The 21536-nt window shown below is 44.7% G+C and overlaps 2 protein-coding genes across 2 annotated transcripts in view; one reads left to right on the forward strand and one right to left on the reverse strand.

Moving 5' to 3' along the window:
• Positions 1 to 1336: 1336 nt before the first annotated feature.
• Positions 1337 to 4135, reverse strand: LOC138528472 (coatomer subunit beta'). Its single transcript, XM_069640132.1, has one exon. It carries the CDS (start codon positions 4133 to 4135, stop codon positions 1373 to 1375), a length of 2763 nt encoding a protein of 920 aa, XP_069496233.1. The 3' UTR covers positions 1337 to 1372.
• A 193-nt stretch (positions 4136 to 4328) lies between these two features.
• The window catches only part of PAAF1 (proteasomal ATPase associated factor 1), a 504864-nt gene continuing 487656 nt past the window's right edge, over positions 4329 to 21536 (forward strand). Inside the window, exons 1-2 of the mRNA XM_069640133.1 lie at positions 4329 to 4465; positions 4551 to 4591. Of these exons, the coding sequence (XP_069496234.1) occupies positions 4419 to 4465; positions 4551 to 4591 (88 nt within the window). The 5' untranslated portion in view covers positions 4329 to 4418. The remainder of the gene's footprint in view (positions 4466 to 4550; positions 4592 to 21536) is intronic.

Genomic DNA, 21536 nt, shown 5'->3' on the forward strand with positions numbered 1-21536 from the left:
GTGTGCACTGGCATTTTCCCACTGTCTAGAGGCCATTAGTATGCAGATCCGCACCGGAATATTCATTTGGCTCTTCAGTCTAAGTCTATATATTTATTGAGCGCCGTAAACCTGTAGGCATCCGGGCGCTGCACAGAGAGACACGAGACAGACAAACCTAGGATGAAAGAACAGAAGAGAAACCAAGGAATGAAACAGCAGCAGGTCTAAATGAATAGTCTGGTTTTCAGATTTGTCAGTACCCCACCCAGCATGCCCAATGGCCTTGAAAGGGTGGGGAGGCAGAATGCTTGCTTGCTCATTTTTTATGTGGATAAATGGTTAACATTCAAACAAAACAAAGTAAAAAGGGAGCTTCTCTACTGAGAACAAACACAGCCAAATAACCTATGCTCTAAGAAGGAGCCTACTCGGTGGGTCTACAACCACGTTTTAGCTCACTATACATTTCACAGAGGAGAAATACCCATTTGCATATCAGTCGGGTCCCACTAGGCAATATTCGTCTGAACATGAGTACCAACAGCAACCCCAGACACGTGTTTCGTGTTTCTGCCTAGTCTGGCCTCATCAGTGAGGTGAAGCCATCTCTCTCTCTAAGCGCTGTGACCATTGGGTCAACGTCTGAATCACCCAGAAAGCCCATCAACTGCTTGCCTGTATAACTTATAATTTACCAAGTGTCTATGTAAATAGCAACGGAACTGCACTGTTGTCCAGGTTAAAAAAACTCTACCTGAAAATTAAGGTAGCCTTATTTATCCAAGATTCCAATCTTTTGTTCTCTGTTATAACTATTACAACAAATGTTATGTTTGGAAGCTTTTACACTGCATCCATCTACTCTGTAGAGGGAGAGGTAGTAGATAGAAACACAGACTGACAATTGAAATGTAAGGAGGGTACTGAGGGAGAGGGTGTGTGATTTTGGAGGTAGGGTTTCACGGGTAGTTATGGACCGTGGATTATATGGAAGTTCAATTAGAAAGAAAACCAAGATGTTAAGCATTTTTCCAGGGATGACAATGTCTAGTACAGTGGAGAGCAATATTAAAATCAGAGCATGATTTGTGCAGAGTAGAGGTGCGCAAGTCTGTCGTTGATTGTCCGGTAATTCCAGGGACTTCAGCTGGTATTGCCAAGCTAACTAGCAGAAGTACCAGAGCGAAGAATTGTCAGTGTAAAGATGGACTACAAAGGGAGAGGGGAATAGTGAAGGGGTGAACCAGCCTACATGTATGGCCTCTTAATGAGAAAAAGTTGTCTATCTAGAAGCAAAACCGACCAGGGCACCAATGACCCAGATAATAGAGCACTTAATATACAGACCTTTAAGTTATGTTTTTATCACTTTAATGAATTATGTCTTTGTTTAGTCATCTGAAAACTCTTCATCAAGATTAATATCTGTGGTATCCATATCCTCCAAGTCCAGGTTATCTAAATCTTCCTCCAGTTCTAAGAAAGTCTTCTCATCTTTTGTATTCGGTAGTGGTTCAACGAGAACCGGATCTGAAAATACAGCTGCATACGCTGGTGTTGGTGATGCCACTACTTCGCCATCATTGTTATCATCAACTTCAAGTGGTGCCACTGCTCCTGATGGTTCGTACCCTTTAGCTTCATCCAGAACATTTCGCTCTTCGTTTGGAGTGACAAGGGGGTAGTCTCTAGCTAGCCTTGTTTTATTGCCTGTTTCTTTAAGGTATTGTTCTGCAACAAAAGCTTCTCTTAAGCCAGGAAACAGATTGTCATATTCAGTGGGGTCTGCGAGGGAGGCTGCAGCCTTCTGATTGACGGTAGCGAGGGATTCTCGCCACAGTTTCACCACTCTTGAAACCTCATGGGGCAAATAGGTACGTGCCAGGAATGCAGCTTCTGGCAAACGACCAGTCGCAATTAACAGTTCAAGACAGCGGTCAAGCTTTCCCTGCAGAAAGTAGCTCAGAAAAGCTACATTATTTTTGCCATCTTTCTCTGCTCCTTCTGCAAGTTTATTTACCATGGTTGCATTTCCAGAAGCTGTGGCTAGCAATAAGAGACCTCCATAATCCTGTGCATGGTGAAGACACTCCTGGGCCAGGCCAAACTGACATTTACTGATGGCTAGTTCAGCCAGTTGCTTCCACTTCTGCTCAACCTCTGCTTCCTCAGCTAGCTGGTAAGCAACCTTCAGCTCACCAAGCTGCAATGCCAGCTCAAAACGATGTTCTGGGTCACTCGAGACTGCAAGAGCTTGTTGCTTGAAACCTTGCTTTTCCAGAAAGTGGGCCACTCTTGTCCTCTGTTCCTTTGGAATGGTAGGGAGAACTTTGTCAGCCATGCTGAAATCTCTTCTCATCACAGCTGTTTGGTACTCGAGCACTGACACCAGCAAAGAATAACTCACTATGTTCAGCTCCTTGTCGCCCAGGTAGAGACGGTTGTCTTTGGGGATGTATCCTAGCAGGTACATTGTCCTGTCCAAGTGAGCAATAGTGACAATCTCACCTCCAACGTAGTAGTTCAATCTGTTGACCGAACTAGTGTAGATGAAGCAATCACCAACCCATAATCCAGTTTTGACAATCTCTTGAATTTCACCAAGTACCTCAAAAGCATCCTCAATTCCATCCTCTGTCACGCCTTCATGTGTTTCTTGAGCGGTTGCCACTTTTTCAGACATGTACTTAAGGATGAAGATGGACTCCTCTGTGGCAATGCACACCAATTCTCCTGAATCGGACCAGAATATGTGCTTGGGCTGTATTTCAATTCTACGGACCAGTTCGGTATTTTCCCAATCATAAAAGGCCAATCCATTCACAGATCGGACCCCTAAAAGGAATCCTCCATAAATTCCCTCAGCACCAAAATCAGGTTTGAATGACTTCTTTTCTTTGAAGTTTTTAAAAATCTTTACAAGGTTGTTGCTCTCTCGGATTGCATACTCGGAGGAGTCATGAGCCCAGGCAAACTCTTGTGCAGATCCAAAACTCTTATTCCTCAAAGCCATGGCAGTGTAAATGATGTACTCGCCATCGCCACAGACCACCACGAAACGTCCATTAGGGTTGTGCTGAATGGTCTGTGGGTAAATCTCGCAGCTGCCCATATCTTTCACGGCTAGGGGCAGTCTTTCACCATCCTTAATCTCCGTATCCCCCATGGCCTTCAGATTGGCCTGCTGAACTTCAGAGTGCCTGGCCCAAATTATCTTTCCATTTGCATCCATGGACATTGCAGGCTCTTCCCGGCCGAGCTTCACAATGATGCTCCCTTCATCATATCCTAGAGCCACGTTATTTGAGCCCCTCATACTTGACACACACCATACTCTCTCCATGCCGTAATTTAAGGTACTCTCCAGGCGGTAGGTACTGGAATGCCAAATACGCACAGTCCCATCCTCAGAGCCAGTGATGATAATCGGCAGCTCAGGGTGGAAGCTGACACAAGACACGTTCTGAGCATGGCCTTCGAGTGTTTGCACACAGGTTTTGTTTTGATAGTCCCATATCTTCACCAGCCTGTCATCTGCCCCAGAGATGAGGTAGGGCTTGTCCCCTCCGCTATAGTAATCGATACAGTTGACCCCCTTCTCGTGGCCTTCCAGAGTAAAATTAGGGGAGGATGACCCGAGCTGCCATACCTTAATGGTTCTGTCTAGAGAGGCACTGGCAAACTGGTTGTTGTCCTTTGGGTTTATGACAATCTGCATAACATAATGGGTGTGTCCTTCAAATACCTGTGAGCAGGACCACTTCTTATCCCAGTCCCACAGCTTGATAAGCATGTCATCACTGCTGGTTAGGATGTACGGCTGTGTGGGGTGTACAGCAATACACCGGATGTAATCGGAGTGCGCTTCAAACAAGTGAACCCTCTCCAGCGTATTGTAATTGAAAACTCTGATCTGCATATCATCCGCTCCGGTGACGACCCAATTCTTCCTTGCCACGAACTTGGATGCTCGGACGGGCAAGTCGCAGACTTCGAAGGTTTTCACCAGTGTCTGCGATTCGTGGTTCCAGACGCAGACGCTGCCGTTGTACAGGCTGGCCAGCATCCATGGCTCCGTGGGGTGCAAGTCCACGCTCTTCACGCGGTCAGAGCGCGCCGTCAGCCTACGCTTGATGTCCAGCCGCAGAGGCATCTTGCTCTCCTGATAGTTCTCTCAGTGACACCAGCATCAGGTATTGACGTGGAGCTTTTTTTCTTCTTCCTGTCGGAGTTTAACTGAACTTCCGGGTGAACAGTCGAGGAACCGTCACTCCGTGCGGCAGGACCAACAATAAACACAGACGAAAGACTAGTTCAAACCAACTCCGCATCGAGACGTAAAGTAAGCATGATGACAGCAACGCAGTCAGCGGGTTAGGTGATGAGGTCACGCCGCAACGTTCTTTCAATCGATTGGATGAAGTCGCTTCCGGAAGATGAATTCCAGGCTTTTCGTACAGAGCGACTGTTTCCAGGTGCTCAAGTGAGTTTGCGTGACGTCATAGCAATATGATGTCTTTTACTTAAGCATGCAATTGTTCTAACTGTAGCTTTTTGCATTCTCATAGAAAAGCGGAGGGCGAGGCCTGGCTGTCTTGCAAGATCCCAGGTAAAATTGTACAGGCATTCTTATTCACGTGGCTTTACAGGTCAAAGGGCATTTGAAAATTGGAGCAATGTGATTGCTTGAATTGGATTTGCAAAATGTTCGTAGTCCTAGCAGGTGGAACGTGGGGATTGCCGTTTATATCAACTGTTCCTATATGATAACAAGGTGCACCACAAATAATGCAGCCAGTGTGTGTATATACATTCAGTTCTTTAAAAGGATGCACAGAGGGGGCAGGGGCGTATCTAGCATTGAGTGGCGGGGCGAGCCACGAAAAATGTTCTGCCCCCCCATTGCCCTTCTAATGTACCATGGAAAATTAATGCTCATCTGACATACTGTTGTCCTGGACAGGATTCCCTGAAAAAATGTCACACCACAGTATAAAGGTTAAACTGGCTGCCCCAAAATGCCAGTCTAGGCAAGTAATAATGCATGCCATACTTGGCTTTAAACCTCTAGATGCCCGTAAAAAACGCCATAAGGCTCCAATAAGAAAAGGATAGACTGGCTGCCTCAGATGCTAGTCTAGCCAAGTAATAACACACATCTTACTTGGTTTAACAAAACGGCCATAGCGTATTTACCTGGGAGGTCTTGAGGCAGGGCTGTAAGCACTTTTCAGGTGTAGAAATGTTAACAAAACTATGGCAGGGCTCCAGTTCTTTTAAAAAAAATGTGGCGGTATGGGGAGCTCCATAATATATGCATAGGCACTGAGTTCAATGGTGGCAGAGGTCGTAGTTGTACCCATTCTCCTTGCCATGCTCATATAAATCACTGGTTGTGGTAGAGTTTCTGTCTCCTCTCCTGCTGGGTGATGTGTTAGCATGCATCTTGCAAAATTAATAAGTGCTGCAGACTTCAAAGTGGGATGGGAGCCTGATTCATGGACCACCTGACCTTTGATTGGAGGGGATGGGTAGGCCAAATCTGCTTTGTGCAGGAGTAGCAGGGGATCCTGTAGCAGAATGCTGCAAAGATAACTAAGCAGGTTAGCTGACTGTTGCTGAGATGTCTGCCGGAGCAGGTGCTTCCTGCCCTGCCTCGTGTTGCAGGTGCCCTCCAGCAGGATCCATAGCAGAAAGGTCTGGGAGGTAGAGGTAAGGCCAGGCACTACACGTGCAGCCACGCAGCCCCTCTATACCCACTGCCTACCCCCACCACCACCAGCCTGCGGTTCTACAAGGGCTGCTTTGTCCCTCTCAACTCCTCACTGATTGTGGGCCGTTCCGCTCAGCGTACGATTCCCGAACGAAAATCCAAGATGGCCGGCGCCGTGATGCCCGGATCTGCCTGACCTTGTCCCCAAGGCTCCAGGCATCCAGGAATACCCCCATTGGTTGAGGCCATCCACATTACTCACGCCCAATCACCGTCAGGCGGGAGCAAGGCCTAGGAAGAAGGCCAACAGCTGACTGAGCTGACAGAGTGTTACAGGCGCTCAGGGGCCGTCATGCTGCCCAGGCACGCTCCTCCACTCGCAAAGGAACGTAGGTGAGTCCTCCACACGCCACTACAAAACTTCTTTCCGCATGCAGCCTCCAGCTAGCCAATGTCCCCCCTGGCCCTCTCACATCTCAGGCGTAGCGTCTCACGCCACCTCTCCCGCGCTGCCCGCATGCTCAAGTCTAACTTTCAACAGCCTGACTACCATAATTGACTACCTTGCTACTTGGCCCTGCTCATTTGTGTTATTGCCTACCCCTAGTGGCCCTGATCTACTGTGTTAACTGCCCACCCTTACCAACAGTGTTATTGCCCACCTACCTGTACATCTCTTGTCTACAAATGCAGCCCCTTGGAACACACCCCAAAGCGCCTACACACCTCCCTTCCTCTTTATTCGTCTTCTTCACATCCCTCTCCTTTCTGGCCATCTGCAGCATGCTGCATGCGCACCCAGACCAGCATGCCCACCCATGCCTCACCCCACCATCTGACCTCATACACACCACACCGTCGTCTGCACTCCATTCCACACTCAACTACCATACCAATCCGATCGGACATCACCCACTCCATCTCAGGCTCTGTAGACTAAGAACACGCACCAAACACCTCCTAACTCTCCGCAGCACCCCACACTCCTTAGGAACAACAGACTCAGCTCTCACACCCATACATCAGCCGCCCAGACTTACCTCTCTGACCACGCTCACTACCCTAGCACCCATCAAGCTGCATCTATCACGCCCCAGCCTCACACACCCAAATACGCACCGCCCACCCCCAACACCACCAGCGCCAACACACACACTCTACGACCAGACTTAAGATGCACTCTCATGCGCACTGTTGACTGGTGCAGGGTGCTGTCGGGTGCTGCCGAATTGTTGTGTGGAAGCCGTGCGAGCCCGCGGTGGCTGGAACTGACAGGAAGTCTTTACTGGTTGCACACACTCTGCCTGACCAAAGGAAGGAAAAAAAAAAAAGGTGTGTCCTTGTGGCGTTCCCCGCCCCCTGTTGTGGGCACACCCCCTGGCCTGCATAAAGAACACGCATCCAGCGCACCCGCGCGCGCACCGTGGAAGTACTTTTGAAGTACTGTTGACTGGTGCAGGGTGCTGTCGGGTGCTGCCGAATTGTTGTGTGGAAGCCGTGCGAGCCCGCGGTGGCTGGAACTGACAAGAAGTCTTTACTGGTTGCACACACTCTGCCTGACCAAAGGAAGGGGAAAAAAAAAAAAAAGGTGACTTTCAGTTGGCTTATTTGAATGAGGCGTGAGGCACGCAGTATAGTGCTCGCAGTGACTCTCTACGTGGCGAGCACAGACTTTGCATTGCGTTGCATTTACGTTTGAACGTTTTGAATGCTTGAACTACGTTGTAATTACGCTGTACTGGTGGGAGGGGGGACAGCTTGAGGGTGGCCAGCCTCTTGGTTAAGACACGCCTCTACATCTGACAGACGCGATTGAGTTATAATGCAACGCAACGATTGTTAACTGTTAACTGAAAACACTCATTTCTTTTCCCTTTTCTGTTTCTTGAAGGTGTGTCCTTGTGGCGTTCCCCGCCCCCTGTTGTGGGCACACCCCCTGGCCTGCATAAAGAACGCGCATCCAGCGCGCGCACCGTGGAAGTACTTTTGAAGTACTGTTGACTGTTACCGTTTCACGGGTTGCGGTGCGCGGGGCGTTATATGCGCAACAAGTTCTGAGCGCTGACAATTGCTGAAGTTTATCTTTATAATATAAAACCAAGGTTGCTTCTCTGGGCTTCTTGGACGTTGATAAAATTGGCCCTTTTCACCTAAGTCACAGCGGCTCTGCATTCAACACGTAAGTTCTTTTAAAGTTTAAACTTACCTAAAGGGCAGTGGTATATTCGCAGTATAGTCCCTATGGTTTATTCTTTACGCAGTGGATGCCCCCCCTGTAAAACTGCGGACAATAAAAAACACTTAAAAAAAAATAATAGCCCTAACCAACTTGGCTCCAATTGTTGAGACGGCTATTATGGACCAAAACCAGATCGCATCAAGTAATCCATCCGGCCGGTCACTTGAAGTGGTAAATGATACAATTTGCCACGAAGTGGCATTTGCATATGCACAATCACAGTGCATGGGGGACGCAGAAGCGCCAGTTATGCCGAAATTGTCAAATGACACTGAGGAGGGTGGTCCGGGTCGTTTGTACTCTTCTAGGAAGAGTTTTATGAGTATGCGAATGGACGAACCATCAAGCATGGGGGATGAACCGAATGACGTAGGGAACAACTCACCATCTGATAATTCCATTCTTGCCCCGGCAGTTCTTGCGGCCCTCGAAAAACGGGTCCGCCTGTCCGATGGTCCTTCCACGCCGGTTACTTTACAGAGTTACAAGAGAGCTTATGTTCACCTGCATTGTAGAGAAAAGGCGTCTCTGGATACTTCTAATATCATCCCCTGCACTGTGAGGTCTAGTAATCCCGCAATCAAAATGGAACCGCCCACGGAGTTACCCCTGTTGTTTTCAGATTCAGCTCAAACGGCTGCTGCAGCATCCTCTTCTCCTACCTTGAAGCCTCATATGCCTCCACTTGGTTTTGATCTCTTGGATCCCTCAGATGACTTGCAATCCTTAGAGGCCTCTTATCCAGTTTTACCACGCATACTGAACTTACTGGATAAAGGTCATGATTACACTCATTATGAGCTTAGGGATTGCAAGTCATCGTTGAACCAAATACTATTTAAACTTAACAAATTAGAGGGCTACATCTTTGCTGAATCTCTCCGAAATGAGGGTACATATCCTAGTAATGTTGCACAACCACCTGTAAAAACTGACCCCTTAACAAAGGTAGAAACTGAAAACATAGCTACGCAAACCGAAATGAATTAACAAGGGGAAGTTGTAGCCACCATGCCCCCAACTCGGTTGCACACATACTCATTTCCGCAATCTTTTGCCCAAACTGTTGCCACTTCTCCGGCTCCGATGCATTGCCACATCTTCACTCATGCCCAGTTATGTCAAATGGTCAGCAAGAATTCTGAAAAAATCGAACAATTACTTTTCTTTGTTCAAAACAACCCGGTTGAAAGTGTAATGGGAGAAAAAGAGACGCAAAAGGAAGTAGAGGTAGATCCAATTTTTCATCCGGATAGCCCTTCAGCCTTGACCAACCTCTTTATGGAGTCTGGCACCGATTTAATGGCCCCAAATGGAAAAAAGCAAGGCTAAGATTGGTGATTCAGCCAGCGCTGGACAATTCTGTACCTCACGTAAAGAAAAGCGCCTATTTCTTAGAGCCCTAAAGAGAAAGGAAGGAAGGCAGTCTCTGTTGTCCGAGGAAAAACTCCTCATCCCAAAAATAAACAAAAAAAAGAAAAATGATAATAATCAAAATAAAAATATTGGATCAGTACAAAGTGTTCCTCCCACACAGGAAGCCAAACAACCTTCTGTAAACGATTTAGGTACTCCCAAATATGCCTCCACAGACACACTAAAGGAAGCATCACAGTCCCCCTCCAAAAGCAGAGAGACGGGCACGCCATCTATAAGCAATAAAGGAAGAAAAGATGTGTGCAATCGCAAAGAACCAAAAGGGAGCATTCTCTGTGGACCTCCTGTGCCCCAACATAAGCCAATAAATACTGCTCAAACGCAACTATCAGCTTTTTTTAAGCCTATTCCGACCAAAGCATCACTGGTAGGTAATAAATCACACCATCTTCCCTCCACTCACGGTGTATCAGAAATACAAATTACAGAGTTTGAGGAAAAAAATGCTCATTCTCACTCTATTCATCCCATGGGAAGGGAGTTGAATTCTGAGGAGCACGAGCAGATAAACATATATAATGTTTCGCACAAGGAAGGTCCTATCGCGGGAGAGTTACCTTCTGATGGCACAGACGCCCTAAAGTATAGGACTGATATCAACACATTGGTACCCACCATTCTTGGATGGGAAACTGATCCAAACACATACGGAAATAAGCGTCTAAATCGTACTGCCTTGCTGAAAATATTTAAACAAATTCCAGCTCTTAGGACGCTGCATTCTGATGATATAGAATGGATCACCCTGCCCCAAATCCAAAATTTTAGGATGGTATGTAAGGTACAATCCACCATCATCTCGAACCTGATATGGCAACACAGGACTGAACTCATCACGATCGGACTTCAACTTACACCATTTGAAATCCTTGATGAGGCAATAGTGTTTAATGAAACACCTTTGAGAGGACCCTCTCCACCTCCTAGGAACGAAATAGCCCACAAAGATCAGGGCGGTATTCATCCGGAAGTAATTAGCCAACTGGTTGCCTTATCAAATGCTAGCAAGGATTGGTCATGGCTAACCTCATTGGCTACCTCACTAAATCCTGCAATGGATAATATTCCCAATCACTAAGCCTTATAGACTTACCATAATTTCATGGAACCCATGTGGTTTTACTAATCTCTTTTCTTGGTTTAATAATAAATCCAATGACATAAACTGTGATATATTGCTCTGTCAAGAAACTATGGCAACACATAATATCCCACTGTCTGGTTTTTTAGTATTGCAAAAAAAGGCTGTACGAGGTCCTAGTGGTCGTCCATATGGTGGTACTGCAATTTGTATTAACACTCAAGTACACTTTCATATTCAGGAAGCGTATGAATCACCATTGTATATAGCTGTTGTTATATCTTTTCAATCCTCTCCAGAGGATTTCTTTTTATGTGTTTCCCTATATCATAACCCAAACAGTGTTAATATTAATAATGCTCTTGACCAGTTAGACATGCTCTTAGACAAAGTACTTACCAAATATACGGCATGCAGGATAATTATTGGCGGCGACTTTAACGCTGAATGTCAGAAGAAACTGGTTCACAGCATAGCCAACGAACCACCCCAAACACCATATGGAAGGGGAGAAAAGTGGAATTTGCATTTAGAATCATGGGATATAACATTTCTTCCTTTCCAAAACACACGGCTTGACTATACCTGGAAGAGAGGCATACTTAGATCCAGTATAGACTATTTTGCTATTTCTGCAAATCTTCTAGAATGTTGTTCTGATACTCTTATAACTGACCCTGGATTTGGAGATCATATGCTTATCTCACTCACCCTATTTATAAATGTGACCGAATTGGCTCAGGATCCGAAACAGGGACTATTGGAAAGCGATAGACCACAACTCTCAATAAGATGGAATAATCGCTTATGCGATAGGGACAACGCTTATATGGACAAATGGCTTGAGGGCTCGCTGGACAGTTATGGAATGTTGCAATTAAACTATAAAGATCCAGTAAACTATTTGCAGACGTTAATGCAACTACTGGCTAGAACACATAGCGCAAACAGTAATGCGAATAGAACAATCCCACTTAACAGATGTTCAGATATCATAGTAGCAAAACGGAAAAAAATGCAGAATTACGTATCTTAAAAAAATATATATATATTTGCACGGCAGACGAATACATCCAGATGAAAACTTCAATCTGTACCACTTATCGTAACAAATGTAAAAATATCAAATGTCACAAACATAAGTTGGCTAATCAACAGATAATTAGTGCACTATGTCGAAATGATCGGAGATCAACGTGGGCAATTTTGCGATCGGATGCTTGCAAACTTGACAAGAGCCAAGCCTCTACGATATCTGCTGCAACTTGGGAGAAATACTATGAGAAAAAATATGCAGTACCCACATGTTTTTCAATTATAAACGCTATTACTCCTCCGACTCCAAAACTGCCACTAATTCCCTGGTCACTCCAAGATATTGAATGTGCCATCAACGCGCTGACCTATTCTAAGGCAGCTGGCCCGGATGGGATCCCTCCCTGTGTTCTGAAGCGACAACCATTACTCTGGGCTCATATATTGAAACACCAATTTGACAAAATATTAGTGTCCTTAGTAATTCCGTCCTCATGGCTGGGTTCTATTATTGTTCCCATTCACAAAAAGGGGGATAGGAGTAATCCCGTGAATTACAGGCCAATTGCATTGATAGATGCGTCTGCCAAAGTATTTGCTATTTTACTATTATGGGAACTCCAAGTATTCTTGAAAACTAATAAAATCTTATCCCGATTTCAGATCGGCTTCAGAGCACAGATGGGAACTTCCCTTAACGCAACATTGATGGTGCACATACTTGCGAAATCGAAGATTCTGAACACAGGGCCAATATATATAGCTTCAGTGGATCTAACTGCAGCCTTTGACAACGTACTACGTGGTTTGCTATGGCAAAAAATGCGGTTAATGGGTATTCCTGATCATCTTGTCTACTTAATCGCCAAACTGCACACCAACACTGTATACTTTATCAGAGTCAATATGGCTGGAGCTACCACGGGACCTATTCCGACCACATTAGGGGTCAAACAGGGCTGCAATTTGGCTGCCACCCTGTTTAATCTATATCTCTGCAGTATCAATGAAATATGGACACAAAAAATTAGCTATCCAGCACGACTTGGCGAACTAAAAATCCAGTGGCTAGCCTTCGCGGATGATATAGTAATCTTTGATCGAACTCCGTCGGGCCTCCAAACGAAGCTTTCATTGTTTGCCGATTATTGTTTATCTCATAATCTGCAATTTAATGCAGACAAATCAAATATCTTCTTGTTCAATAATCTAAAGAAAAAGACATGCCCCAGAAATTGGACTATTGGACTGACTCCTATTCCACGGACGGCCAATATTCGATACTTGGGCTATTCGATTTCTGACTCAATTGCGTTAGCAATGTGGAAAAATACTTTGAATCAAAAAGCAAAAATATTAACGACTCAAATGCGCATGATTCTAGCGAAATACTGTAAGTTTTCACTGGCTCCATTATTTGAGTTTTATACTCTTAAAGTCGAGGCAATCCTATTATATGCCCTTGATATGTGTTTGGCTAAAATAAATCCATTTCTAGACCAATTACAGGGTCGCATTTGGAAAGACGTGTTGCGTCTTGCTAATTCACTCCCAAATGCAGTTCTAAGACAAGAACTAGGATTGATATCATTATCTGCCCGATACAACTGGCGACAACTCACAAATTATGCAAAAATGCTTTTTCCCCCCAATAATTCTTTATATGAACATTTGGGGATGATGATCAAAAATCGCAATCCACCGTCCATTGTAAATTATCACAAAAAAATGGAAGCTCTTCTGAACGAAATGGCACTCACTTCAGCTGATTTAGAATATCGCCAAGCACACATCAAAAACCGACTATATGCCCACTATTGGTGTAAAACCATTAACGCTATGGAAAAATATCAGTCATATAAAGAAGCCGGTAAATTTGCAACGGCGCGCTGTCCGCGCAAGACTTATCTTCAACAATTTCCTTGTCCCATAGCTAGAGGCATCTACTTAAGATTTAAATTAAATTAACTGCCGACATTACAAAGAACAAAAAATTGGATAAACTCAGAGGAAACTGGGTCTAGTGGTACATGCAGACTATGTAAAGGGTTAGACTCTTATGAAACACTTAAACACTTGACCATTCACTGTACTTATTTTGAACTACAACGAAATGAAATATTTGAAACCAACTATGAGCATGATAAAACCGAAAGCAGAGAATGGCTGTGGATGGCATGTATGTGGGGATTTACAACGAAAGCTATATTGAGAACTACGCGTTTTGTTACCCTAGTGAATGATCAACTAGAAAAATTACACCTAATTCAATCAAACAGTGTAGTTTCAAAATAAAAATTGGTAAATGATAAAGAATTTGCAAAATAGGAATCCTGACAATAGATTCATATGATTGGTAGTACAGACTTTATGTTGCATTGTCTAAGCAAGCTTAAAACTAAGGGTTATGAGCGGGGAATTGATACTTCCTTATACTGTGGAAAATTAGAGTGTTTCCTTTTTAAGATTGGTTGTCTAATGGGAATAACTCGAACCTTTTTAATGGAAAGATTGTACAAGTAAAAATGCATATGATGATGGTATGAAAACTGTATGAAAATTGTGGAATGTAAGAATAATTATGTTGTAAAAGTTTGGTAATCAAACTATAAACAACGGTTTGAATAAAAAAAAAAAAAAAAAGATGCACTCATCAATGCGCGCTCTGTCCATGCCCATGCCATTGAAATCAATGACCTTATCACCACCCACAATCTTGACCTACTTTCCATATCCGAAACCAGGCTCAATGAAGCTTCCAGTCCATCCATCCACCTCACTCTCCCTCAAAACTATACCGTTCTCAGACAGGACCGGAAAAACTCCAAAGGTGGTGGCGGCGTCGCCCTCCTCTTTAAAGACACCCTCTCCATAAGAATGTGTAATCAACAATGGGACAACAACACTGATCTCCTCACTGCTAAACTATCCCTTTCACCTAACTGTACCATAAACTTCTTTATCACCTACAGACCACCAGGATCACCCTTTGACTACCAAAAGCAACTCCTCTAAAACATGGGCAACAACCTCAAAAGCACCACCAAAAGCATCCTTCCAGGGGACATTAACCTTGGTTTAGCTGACCCGAAGGACAAAGCAGCCGCAAATTTAGCCAAAGAACTATAAAACATGGGGTTCGAACACAAAATTACTGCCCCCACTCATAACAAAGGCAGATCCATTGACTGGCTAGCTGATCACAACTGCTCATCTGCAATTACCTCCATCTCGGCCCTCCCATGGACGGGCCATTACCTCATTCAATTCTCCATTCCTACCACGCCCACTCATAAAACCTTAACCCATGCCCCACCCGCTAAAGTAAGAAGCTCCAAAAAACCCACTGCTTCCAACCTCACCCCTCTCCTTGATATCCCTAAACTCAAGCCTCCATTCATCCATGACCCTACCTCGCTAGCCAACATCTACTCCACCACACTTACTCAAGCCATCGATCTCATTGCCCCTCTAGAAGAAAACAAAGGGAAAAAATCAATGCACTGCAACTCTTGGTTCACTGAAGAACTATCTGACCTTCGCATCAAGAAACGCAAAGCCCTATCCAGATGGCAAGCAGCGCCTAACCAATCCTCCCTTAAAGATTTTAAAGAGATCTCTTTGACCTACAAAAAAGCCATATTCCACGCTAAATCCGAATCCTACAACCAGGGAATTACTAATGCCAGCTCCAAATCAAGAGAAATATTCTCCATATTCAAAGAACTCACCACACCTACCTCCGGCCCAGATGAAATCATCAAGGATGAAGCATGGTGCACAGGCATCCAGGCTGCCCTCCTCAATAAAGTTAAAACACTCCAAGACAAAATAGCCTCCCAACGCAAAGCTCTCAACACCCCCACCTGTTCGCCCACACCTTCCACCAACAACTCTCTCTCACAAACACCCCTTTTTGCTTTTAGAGAAGTCTCAGAGACGGAAGTCAAGGACCTCCTCAAAAAAATCAAACCTTCCACCTGCAAAGGGGATATCTGCCCACCCTCCTTAATCAAAGAGTGCTCAGAATCCCCCACCCCCATCATTACGGCTTTCATCAATGCCTCCTTTGCATCTGGAACTGTACCACAATGCCTAAAAGAAGCCTGGGTCCGCCCGCTCCTGAAAAAACCCTCTCTCGATCCTTCCTCCCCTAACAACTATCGCCCCATCACCACCGTCCCCTTTCTCCTCAAAATCCTAGACAAATCCAACACTACCTGGAAACCAACACCATCCTAGGCAAAAGACAATCAAGTTTCCGCAAAGGCCATGGGACTGAAACTGCCCCTCTAGATTTAAAAAAATCAAATTACCAAAATAATGGACACAGGCAAACCTGCTCTCCTCCTTCTGATCGACCTCTCTGCAGCATTTGACCTGGTCGAACACAGCATTCTCACATCTCACCTCTTCAATGCTGCACACTTCTCTCACAAGGCTACCACTTGGATCACATCCTTCCTTGAAGGTAGGGCCATGAAAGTGTACTCTGACCAGGACAGTGCCCCCCACCACTATAAATTATGGAGTCCCACAAGGGTCCTGCACTGCACCGACCCTTTACAACCTATTCACCAAACCCCTCTTTGACTTACTGGACTCCCTCAACATAGCGTACACAAACTACGCAGATGACACGCAAGTTCTCCTCCCCCCTCTCCGGAGACTACGACCTAGACTCAGAAGCCCTCCTCAAAATCTACTCGACTATCCAAACCTGGATGGCTATCAATGGTCTCTGCCTAAACTGAGACAAAACCGAAATCATCATCCTAGCCCCCAACGAAACACTAACCAAACTCGGCCCCGATTATTCTCACATGATCATCGACAGTATTAGCATACCTGTCTCCTCTGCCGTCAAGACCTTAGGAGTCTACATTGACGCCACACTCTCAATGACTAGACAAACCAGCGCCATCGCATCGCCTCAGCTTCTGCTCTGACCACCAAACTCATTTACGCCATAAAACCCTACCTCTCCATAGCCAGAGCTACTATAGGAGCCAGATTGGACTACTGCAACGCTCTCCTGGCAGGCACATCGTCAAAAAACCTAAGCAGGCTCCAAATAGTGCAAAACAATGCCCTCCGCGCTGCACTACACATCCCCAAAACTGACCATATTTCACAGGCCAGAAGACTTGTCCACTGGCTCCCAGTCAAGGAAAGAATCAGCTTTAAAATCATCAGCTTTAAAATCCTCACTCTCACTCACAAGTGCATCAATCACACAGCACCCCCCTACCTATCTGAAACTATAACAAAGAACTCTTCCATCCGTCCCAGAAGAAGCCATCACGCCAACCAACTCTGAGTACCCACTGTAAAAAGAGCCAAAGCCAACTTGTGCCCTGAAAATCAACACAAGGCCGGAACAAGCGAAAATAACCCCTCCCGTCTGCAGGATTGCAACCTCCCTTGACACATCCTGGGCAAATAGTCACTACTCACTTGCCCTCTCGTCCTTTACCCTCTCACCCCCGTGTTTGGCTTTTATCAATACTCAATTATATAAAGCTATCTTGAAAAGTACACACACCATAGTAAAGAATTCAGGCAAATAAATAAATCCTTATAGAAATATGGTAGGCAAAAGGTTTTCATTTGTGGCATTATCCCCTCCCCCGACCTTGAATGAAAGACTACACATACAGAATGCGAATCAGTAGAAGGCAAAAAATGGCCTGTTGATTTTGAAAATGTACTTTAAAGACTGACTCATAGCAACATGTCATGTGTGAAAAGGTTACCTGTCTGTGTTTCAATGTTTGCAAAAGCATGCATCATATATAATGTGAGGCAAATGTCACATTGTACCTAAAATAAACACTTTTTGGTGTGTTAAATATGAACATGTGAAAATAAGGCAGGTAGTTTAAAACGGTTTTGTGTGATATGTTTAATTGTCCTGGAGGAGGGCACATATTTTAGGCAGCTAACTGGTGCTTTTTGCATGTGCTTTCAAAATGGAAATGTCCCTTTGCAACAACGTCTTGCACAAAACAAGGGTCTCTTAAATGGGCCAGCACTTGTAAATTTCCCCCACTTTAAATGCTCTGTTTGAAGAAAGAAAGTGATGCACAGTACTAACCACGCAGCATCTAGTGAGCCCCTTGAAGGGGGTTATTTGTCTCAAGTGTGTCGCAGCAGGAGGTTGAGAGGTGACCATTTGCCTCACTAGGACAAACAAAAAGGGAGTCGAGCATCCTACATGGAGGTAGGATAGCCCCTTTTGAAAAAAATATTACTTTATATGCTGGAAGCAGGCAGATAGTGCCTGCGGGGCCCAGGCTGCCAGGACAACTAGATTGCTGAGGAGGAGCACTGTTTTCCTGCTCAGCTATCCTCATTGTCCTGCCAGCGGGACATCTTTCCCGTTCATCACCCTGTCAATGAGGGTGCTGAATGGGAGAGGTGTCCCCCTTCGAAATGTTCTGCTCTGACTCTGATAAGAGCCACTGGAGGGGCAAGTTGCCCCCCCTCATCCCCCACTCAGTATGCAACTAAGTGGTGCTCTGACAAGGGTCATGACCCAAAGATTGCTGGGCGTAGCATAATGGGCATCATGCCACTTGGGCAAGGGTCACCATAGATAACCCTCTTTTTGGAGGGTGGGGGCAGGTGACCCACTAATCTGGAAATATGTTGTCTTTGTATACTGAATACATTGCAGCAAAATAAACTGTTTCAACGTCCACAAGCCATTACTATTGGCTTTGTTAATGCTTGGCATCCCAGGGCTAACATAATTTTGTACTTTATAGAGCTATCTTGAAACGTGAACAAATTGTATAAAATTAGCCGGGAAATATATAACTTGTTCCCCCCCCCCCCAACATTGTTAAACGGTGTCTGTTTTCCCCCTCCCCCCTTTCTTTGCCTCCCTGCCACAACCCAAGCTTCATTCATTTTAGCTGTGACAAATGATATGGCAATGTGTGACACATCAGGATACCCTGCTGTCCAAGTCATCTGGTTGAAAAAGTTCACTCTGGCACTTTGCTAGTCTTTGTGGTTGTGTTTTTATTGCCCAGAGAGACTGCTGGGCCTTCAGCTAAAGAGGTAGGCACATTTGCGATCAATCCTTTTTAAAATCCACCTAATCTTTTGTTCCTTTATTGCGGAGCCGCTTCCTTGCCACCAAGCTCCCACCCTACTCAACCGTTCACACCATTAAAGGGATGGTCTAGTAAACATTTTTATTTAAAAAATAGATAGGCAACATTAAAAAAAAATACTAGCATTCTCTTTTTTAAAACTTCCTATGTAAAATTTTGAGCTATTCAAGCTCAAAATTTGCAAAAGCAAGCACATGGGCGCATCCATTTTGTGAAATGGAGGCCCTCCTGTGCTGGATTTTGCGGCACTAATAAAGGAAAAGCCAGCCAGCTGTAGTAAACAAAAGCTACCGCTGGGTGGCTTTCCCTTCATTAGTGCTGTAGGCGGAGGACGGGGACCAGAGACCAGAGCAGGAATGCTGCAGCTGAATCTCGGTAAGTGCTATTTATTTATTTTTTAAAATAAGCACTAGCTGCGTTTTTTTTTCTAAGTTTTCCGGGCTGGAGGAGCCCGGAAAACTTAGAAATAAAACTGCAGCTTTAAAAACGTTGTATTTATGTTTGCGGTCGCTTTTGAAGCGACCGCAAACATAAATACAACGTTATTGTGTTGGAAAACGCTGTGGTTTTTCTTTCCGAGTTTCTCAGGCTCCTCCGGCTCGGAGGAGCCTGAGAAACTCGGAAAGAAAAAACGCAGCGTTTTCCAACACAACCGCGTTGTTTCTGCCTGAATCTGCTTTCCCATTTGGGGTTCTCGGGCTCCCCAAATGGGAAAGCAGATTCAGGCAGAAACAACGCAGCATTGCGGAAAACAACCGCGTTGTTTCTGCCTGAATCTGCTTTCCCATTTGGGGCTCTCGGGCTCCCCACGCTTCAAAAGCGACCGCAAACATAAATACAACATTTTTAAAGCTGCAGTTTTATTTCTAAGTTTTCCGGGCTCCTCCAGCCCGGAAAACGTAGAAAAAAAAACGCAGCTAGTGCTTATTTTAAAAAAATAAATAAATAGCACTTACCGAGATTCAGCTGCAGCATTCCTGCTCCGGTCCCCGTCCTCCGCCTACAGCACTAATGAAGGGAAAGCCACCCAGCGGTAGCTTTTGTATACTACAGCTGGCTGGCTTTTCCTTTATTAGTGCCGCAAAATCCAGCACAGGAGGGCCTCCATTTCACAAAATGAATTTTGAATAGCTCAAAATTTTACATAGGAAGTTTTAAAAAAGAGAATGCTAGTATTTTTTTTTTTATGTTGCCTATCTATTTTTTAAATACATTTTTTTACTAGACCATCCCTTTAAGAGCAAATCCATTTTTTCCTACTACATGACTCTCACACAGAGAAATCAGCGTATTGTGTGATAGTTACCTGGCTTCGCGGAGTAAGAGGCACATGCATTCAGTGATACAAACCACCACTAGACGCTGTAAAGTCTGCAGCATAAGGGTGCACTGATGCATACCATTACTAGATGTCCCTGCCGAGCAACCAGCAAAAGGATGCAGTACTGCAGTCCATTAATAGATGTCCTCACAGAGTCAACAGTATGGGATGCAGTTATGTTATTGTGATTTGTACCACACACCACTGCCATTTTCATGGTCTCCTGGCGCTCAGCAGTCCTACTGATCGCAACTAGATGTCACTGTGTACTATGAACCCATTCTCCACTGCTGCTGAAAAGGAGAAAAGACTACACAACATTGATAGCAATACCATCTCTCATCCCCACTTTATTTTAGCAGAAAAAGATAAAGTACATATAGCAGATGAATTGGGAATATGCAGGTTCAGCTTTGGGTGTGAGGGCTGTTTTTAGCAGAGAACAATGCCCCATTTCTCTAAATGCGTTCAGAGCTTCTCCGGAACTACTGGATGCTGGTCCCTGCATGTACAACACAAACAAAAGCAGCCTCGTGTGCTGGGTGCATGTTATGCGGCCCACAGAGGGAGCCTGGACAGCGCCTTGGCTCAGAAGCTGATTATGGAGTCGGCTCACTTAAAGCCCTCTATATATTTTCTGTGAAAGAGTAACAGAGTGCATAATATTTATATTGCTGCAAAGGTTACCAAAGTTAGGAATGCTCACATGGGAACATGCTACCATTATTGTCCTCCATAAACCCGGGAAGGGCCCATTTATCACCAGCGAGCTACAGACCTATTATCAGTGCTTAACTTAATTGCAAACAGGATAGCGCCAACCCTTAAGAGTCTCGTAGCCCCTGCACAAATGTGGTTCTTGAGACTCTTTGGAAACCTGATAGAAGTTGCGAGCCATATCAATATCTCAGCTCCAGAAATTGCACTTCATGCAGAGAAAGCATTCAATAAAGTATATAGGCCCTTTCTATTAAATTGGTTTAAATTTGGACTAAGGTTTCCCATAATAATAGCAAGCCTATACAATCCTATTGCATCGATCCGCATAAATAAAGTCAACACTTACCCTTTCGAAAGTGGAACCCATCAGGGTTGCCCCTTTTTGTCCTTGCTTTCTCTCCTCTCCACTGAGCCTCTGTTGTATTCCAGAAGTCAAAAGGACAACTTCACAGGTATTTGAAACAAAATCTGATTTCTCTGACAATATCCTAATTTTCTGAACATGAACCGCCGTTTCTCTCCCAGAACGTCTAAATACTATTAATCGTACCCTTGTGTCAGGTTATACAATAAACATCAACACATTTCTATCCCACTTAACTATTGTTTTAAAAGCAACAGTGTAGTTTGAAATGGCAAAAAGAAACAACTAAATACTGGGGCATTGTGAGGGGTTAGAAATGAGAGTCGGACGCAAGATATTCATATTCACAAGTAATGACATTTATTGAAGCAAAAGCGGGTTGGGAAACTGCCTAACTGGCCCAATTCTAAGATGAATTTCCCTACCTAAAAATAAGGATCAGTCTATGTCAGAAAGTCAGTAACTGAAAACCGTCCTTGTGTCCAAAACGTCCTACCTTGACCCTCACACTAAAATCTAA

The sequence above is a fragment of the Ambystoma mexicanum genome, chromosome 7q, assembly GCF_040938575.1.
Source record: "Ambystoma mexicanum isolate Mex_15411 chromosome 7q, UKY_AmexF1_1, whole genome shotgun sequence".
In the NCBI taxonomy this organism is placed as follows: Eukaryota; Metazoa; Chordata; class Amphibia; order Caudata; family Ambystomatidae; genus Ambystoma; species Ambystoma mexicanum.

What these genes read in the sequence shown, in the direction of transcription:
- LOC138528472 (XM_069640132.1), bottom strand. Translation starts at nt 4,135, where the DNA reads ATGCCTCTGCGGCTGGACATCAAGCGTAGGCTGACGGCGCGCTCTGAC.